This window comes from Archocentrus centrarchus, chromosome 18 (genome assembly GCF_007364275.1).
Source record: "Archocentrus centrarchus isolate MPI-CPG fArcCen1 chromosome 18, fArcCen1, whole genome shotgun sequence".
Lineage (NCBI taxonomy): Eukaryota > Metazoa > Chordata > Actinopteri > Cichliformes > Cichlidae > Archocentrus > Archocentrus centrarchus.
The window spans coordinates 15,465,148-15,471,864 of NC_044363.1; the positions used below are offsets into that span (position 1 = coordinate 15,465,148).

The window sequence follows — 6,717 nt, forward strand, 5'->3', positions numbered from 1 at the left end:
GAAGATTTGAAAAATATCAATAAGGTCCTAACTGTCTGTTATTTACATTTATTTTATATGAATCACTTATTACAATTTTGTAATAACATCTACACACAAAGACATGTCATTTCCAATTCAGCACCTTTTAAAACAGATATGCAGTTGCTGATAGCTTAGAACCCAGCTTGTGAGAAATGTACTTGAAGTGGCCCTGTAAAAACAGATATCAAAAAAGTCCAGTATAGGCCACTAGTATAACCGGACAGAACAGATGAGACTTGAAGACAAAGTACACCTAAGAAAAGGAAATAAACAGTTGTAGACTGTCCAACTGAACCGTCTGAGAAAAGCCATTTTGTTGTGCTAGCTAGCTTCATGGTGAAAAAAAGCCAGCAGTAATATGGGTTTGTTATGTCAGCGCTAACTATGCCGCTTTTAGGGGTTTGTTTACTGTCGCAAAATACAGTAATTAAACTCGTGGAAGCCTGTAAGTAGTGGACAGGGACATGGACTAGCCTGTAAAGCTACAGCTTCTGGGGAGAAGACGCAAACTGCTCGCTGAAGTGTGCTGCAGGTTCAGATAACATAATGTTAGCTAGCAGTGTGTTTACTTAGCTGGATGTAGTTATGTTCTCGGATTAATTCATCTCCCGTTAAGTCACTTTTTTGCCTGTGAATGTGTTTTAAATAGGCTAGCGAGTGCCTGTGCTGTCAACCAAAGACAAGTAGCTCAATAAAGAGGGAGTGCCGCTGACAGCGAATAAAAACAGCCCCAGCAGTAAGTTAGCAAAACAGTTGAACTATACAGCGTTAAGCCAAAGCGCTAATCTGATAATGGCAGAGGACACCCGACAGGACAAGAGGGCCAGCTTCACTGCTATAACGGAGCACAGCGCCAACGGGATGGCCAGGACCTCCGCTGTGGCCTCAGGAAAAACCGGCACGTCAAAGAAACTAGTGATCAAAAATTTCAAAGATAGGCCAAAACTAGCAGAGAACTACACTGAGGACACGTGGCTGAAGCTGAGAGATGCGGTGGGTGCCATCCAGAACAGCACCTCCATCAAGTACAACCTGGAGGAGCTCTATCAGGCAGTGGAGAACCTGTGCTCGTATAAAGTCTCCCCGACTCTGTACAAGCAGCTACGGCAAGTCTGTGAAGATCATGTGCAGGCCCAGATCCACCAGTTCAGAGAAGAGTCTTTGGACAACCTTTCCTTCCTGAAGCGAATGAATCGTTGCTGGCAGGACCACTGTAGGCAAACTATTATGATCCGGAGCATCTTTCTCTTCCTGGATCGTACCTATGTGCTTCAGAACTCTCTGCTACCCTCCATCTGGGACACTGGTTTGGAGCTGTTTCGCACCCACATTGTGAGCGACAGTGCCGTTCAGAAGCGAACAGTGGAGGGCATTTTGGAGCAGATTGAACTGGAGCGAAATGGAGAGACTGTAGACCGCAGTCTGCTTCGGAGCCTGTTGGGCATGCTGTCAGACCTGCAGGTTTACAAAGACTCCTTTGAGGAGAGATTTTTGACTGAGACCAATCGTCTGTATGCAGCAGAGGGACAGCGTCTGATGCAGGTACAAGACCTGCTGGACTTCAAAGACAAGATGGACAATGTAGCACAGAGCTGCTTTGCACGCAATGAGAGCTTCATCAATGCCATGAAGGAGGCATTTGAAACTTTCATCAACAAGAGGCCCAACAAGCCTGCAGAGCTTATCGCGAAATATGTGGATTCTAAGTTAAGAGCTGGGAACAAGGAGGCTACAGAGGAGGAGCTAGAGAGAATACTGGACAAGATAATGATAATATTCCGCTTCATACACGGAAAAGATGTGTTTGAAGCTTTTTATAAGAAGGACTTGGCCAAGCGTCTGCTGGTTGGCAAGAGTGCTTCTGTTGATGCTGAGAAGTCCATGCTCTCCAAGCTCAAACACGAATGTGGAGCGGCATTTACCAGCAAGCTTGAGGGGATGTTCAAGGACATGGAGCTGTCCAAAGACATCATGATCCAGTTCAAACAGTATATGCAGAACCAGAGTGAGCCAAGCAACATAGAACTTACTGTGAACATCCTCACTATGGGCTACTGGCCTAAGTAAGCAATTAGTTTAAGATGATGACAACTAATAAAAACAAAGTGTACCGTCTGTGATAGCATCTTGCAATTTTAGCTAGCTTGGCCAGTAGATTTTGGCTGCTTGTCACTTTTTATTTGGGAGATTATGAGCGGAGGAATAGCATTGTACTCAAGATTTACATACCGCGTGTGGCTATCAGTCAACAATACAACATGAACACTTCACTTACCTTCTCTCTTCATTAATGTTCACACTCTGGCAGGTAGTGGTCACTTTCCTCACTTAATTTCATGGCCTGTGGGATGTAATACGACGTCTTGACGTTTTGACTTTTTTCTCGAAATTTCGACTTTATTCTCGAAATTTTGACTTTATTCTCGAAATAGTATTTTGACTTTTTTTCTCGAAATTACGACTTTAATTTCGAAATTTTGACTTTATTCTCGAAATAGTATTTTGACTTTTTTTCTCGAAATTACGACTTTATTCTCGAAATTTTGACTTTATTCTCGAAATGCACAATTTAATTTTTTTTTTTCAATGTGGCCCTAATACTCCTTCGTAGTCCTGGCTCTTATTAACTCTTCCATTGTTTTTCTTTTTTTTTTCTTTCTGTTGTCAATAATAGATTTTGGCTCTCAGCCTGCTGCACTTATAGTCTCTTAGTGCAATGATCTTAGTGTCTGTATGGAGCCTATCTCCTGGGTGGACCAGTCTAAATGAAACTTTGCACAAACATCGTCACACATACAGTGATTGTTACCATCTATCTGTTTTATTAGAAATCCCAATTATTTAGATTTTCATATATATTATGCTCATTTTATCGGCCCCCTGTGAATGCAATCTTACATTCTCTGTTTGCACATTAAACAAATTTAATAAAAGTATGTACGGGCAACGTAGGTAACTTAGCAGGCACCAAATTTGAACCTGCCCCAGGATTTTGTTAGTCTGCAAAATACAGAATGAAGACTTTGATAAAGCACTGCAGGCCTGACTCATTTCTGCAATTTTTGAAACTCAACATGACTTTAAATGCTGAATTTAAATTGCATTTCTTCAGTGTAACATGAATGTCTGCAAACAATCACTTTCTCAACAACAAGCAGTCCAAATCAGTGCCAGTTTCAGCATCGCCAATTCCACCTTAAAAAGATGGTGACTCTAACTGTTCTTCTCAATACTGATGAACCGATGACTAAATATCGAATAGAAACAAATTTACTGTGACCAAGAGAGTCGCAGGAGCAAATATTTTCAAATTAATCTGCTGACTTCATATGTTTTGCAACCATTTTTTTCCCAACCAGATTTCCTTCACAATAAACACTTGAAGGAAAAATCTGGGAATTCCTTGAATTTTATGGCATTAAGTGTGTGTGGCTGTCCTGAAATCTGTCCAGTGGGACATCTGTTAATGCTGTGTATTTGATCATATACAAATAAAGTCAGTATTTTATATCAGAAAGTGGTCGTTTGAGCTCATTCAAAAACACATATATTAATCTATCATTTCCTGTTTACAAAGGCTAATACTGCTTAATATTTCTTACATTTTATGCTGTGCTGTAGAGCACCTTTTGACTGATATTCAAGTCTTCTTGATCTCCTGTTTTATTGTTCTAGTGTGTGTTCATTATAATTACCTTCTTGATTTTTGAGGTTTGCTTTTTAGTAATAGACTTTAAGGTACAGTACCAGTGGAGAGTGTGTCCAAACCTCTGACTGGTACTGTATACATTGGAGTAATCACTTTCTCACATGGTTTTCCTATATCATGTGTGTTACACGTCTTTATCTTGTGTCTAAACATGTACAGGAATCACAACCTCTTGCTGTTTAGCATTAGGCCGACCATGCTTTCTAGTTTTGTGTTTGCTCCATGTATGCGCTTGGAACAAAGAAGTAGAGAAGACAGGAAATGTGGTTGCTGAACTGCTGCTATATTCAAAAGTGAAACCAAACTACAGTTGAGACAACAAAGAGGAAACAGCAAAAGACAACACAAAATCTGTCATTAATCAGAATAATCTTCACTCTTTATTGTCTTTTCATCATAGATGGTGAGTTAGACTTTTTTTAGCCATTCTGCGTCAACAATATTGAACACTGAACATAAGTTAGACCCACATGAATGTACTGTTTACCTCTGTGTGTGTGTGCGTGTGTGTGTGTGTGTGTGTGTGAATAAATAGACATGAGGAACCGAAACAAAGTGAGCTTTTTTGTTATCTCACAGCTTTTTATTTAACCCTCTGCTGTGCTGTGGTGTGTTGCCTCAAGGTAACACTGGCATTTCAAGCTAATTAAATTAACATAATACGCCCTCAGTTGTGCTGTGATACAGCAATACACCCCCCCTCAATTTAGGTAGTGCTCCTTTATTTGTGCCCTTCCAGTTATTTTAGTCAGTTACAAACAGATTCACAATAATGGTTATCATTTCATTAAGGAATCAAGGTTATTTATTTTTGTGTTTCTCCCCTTTCACGTGTTTTCAAAAGCATCTTTGTTGTATCCATGAGCTTTGGGTTACTTAGAATGTGTTTTTTTTTTGTTTTTTTTGACAAACTTTCATGTTTTAATTTTAAATGGCATTGATCAGAAATAAATAACAGTGTACCATATAAGGGATTATTTTTTATTATCTTTTAAAGCATTTTCATTTCCTTTATTAAAGAAATTTGTAGAATTTAAGCTGCACTATTTATGCTTTTTAGCATATGTAAATAAAGCTATGCTGGAGTTCCACTGAACTGGTTGCCCGTTTATCTTTGTCATTGACCATCTGAGGGCCCTGCTCACACAGGATGTAGAACTGAAAATGTGACATTTAGGTTTTAAAAGTTTAAACTCTGGACTATGGTTGGCTTGTGATGAGTTGGATCCAGACGGTTGGTGTTGTTTGCTATGAGATGGTTTTTGTTTTTGAATCTTTTCTCCTCTAATGAATCTATTGAGTACACGAGGGACAAGATGCTTTGTACTGATTCCCCAAAAGTCGTGTACAAAGCAGTCACAGCACAAAAAGTTACTGCTATTCTCATTTATTTACACTGATATTTTCTGACACGTTTAAATGTCATTAGTAAATAATAATTGTTGCTGATAGTGATTGTTTTCTCTCTCCTAGTGCCAAACACAAGGATCGTCCTGCTGGGAAAAGTTGGAATTGGGAAGAGCAGCCTGGCTAACACCATATTTGGAAAGAATGTGTTTAAAATCAAACATTTTTCTGACTCACAAGCAGTCTGTGAAGCAGCATGTGGATCTGTCAGTGGGAGAAACCTCACCGTGATCGACACTCCTGGTTTCTTTAGTCCGGGAATGTCGGAGCGGGAGCTGAAGAGTGAGATACAGAGGAGCGTCACAGAGTGCTCTCCTGGTCCTCACGCTTTTCTCATTGTGCTCAGAGTGGAAAAATTCACCGAGCAGGAGATGGATGTCATTAGAAAGATCGAGGAATATTTTTCTGCAGAGGTTTTTAAATATTCTGCAGTTGTCTTCACGTGCGGCTCCCAGTTATCTGAAGGGATGAAAATTGAGGCGTTCATCAGAAAAGAAAAGCGTCTCAAAGATCTGGTGGAGAAGTGCGGCGGTCGCTGTCACGTTGTCGACAATAAGTACTGGAACAACGACCAGCAGGATGAATACCAGAACAACCAGTTCCAGGTGACACAGCTGTGCAACACAATGGAGGACATGATGAAGGAAAATGAAGGAAGCTGCTACACCACCGAGATCCTGAAGAGACACCAACAATCATCAGCCTTTTTCCCCAGGATCATCACATTTATTAAAAAATGTGCAGGAAGAACATCAGTGAAAGTCTTTTTTAATGTAGTGCTGCTCGTAGGTGCATTCATTATTTTTAGAAAATTCGCAGCTGTAGCAATTATGATACAGTAGCATCAGCAGCACAAACACCCGCCTGAGTCACTGGATCTAAAATTTCAATTATTTTCGAATTATTTTACTCATGTGATATGCTCTGCTGCCATCTGTAGACTTTCCTGTCATCTGTCCCTGTGGAGGGTGGCTTCAATCAATTTCCCCATACAAATAGTCGGTATTTTATATCAGAAATTGACCACATTCAAATATTAAATAACTGAGATGAAAAATCCTTTTGTAACTCCTCCTGCAGTCAGTGTTGGGATTTTTTAGTAAATGATTTATGAACATGGTGATAAAGCTAAGGGTAATGTGCAGGCAATAAGCAGTGATGTCAGTAACGCGTTACTCTAATCTGACCACTTTTTTTGGTAACAAGTAATCTTAACGCGTTACTATTTGCAGTCCAGTAATCAGATTAAAATAACTTATCCAAGTCACTGTGTGTTACTATTTTTGTAATTTTCCTCAGTACAAAGATATATTTTTGCTTTCTTCTTGAGTCTCGGGGAGTGACGTCTGCCTGTATTTTCTAGCTGGAAATACAGGCAGTATTTTGAGTTTGTCAGCTAAAGATGACAATATCACTCTGTGCTAGCGACAAAGTGCTATCTAGCTTCAAAAACACTATGTCAAATTTATAGAAACATTTGAAGTCGCAGCACAGCACAGCACAGTCAAACTTACAGAGCAAGTCCCAGCAGGTGGTGCGAAGCAGAGAGCTGATGCAGGAGGCCCCCCAGCACCCAA

General features: G+C 40.0%; 1 protein-coding gene across 1 annotated transcript; it reads left to right on the forward strand.

Annotated features, from left to right (window-relative positions):
- The first annotated feature begins 313 nt into the window (after nt 1-313).
- LOC115797022 (cullin-4B-like) lies at nt 314-2,091 on the forward strand. The gene is made up of 2 exons (XM_030753503.1): nt 314-556; nt 674-2,091. The coding sequence occupies exon 2, from the start codon at nt 817-819 to the stop codon at nt 2,089-2,091; it is 1,275 nt and encodes a 424-aa protein (XP_030609363.1). The 5' UTR covers nt 314-556; nt 674-816.
- Nucleotides 2,092-6,717: the final 4,626 nt, after the last annotated feature.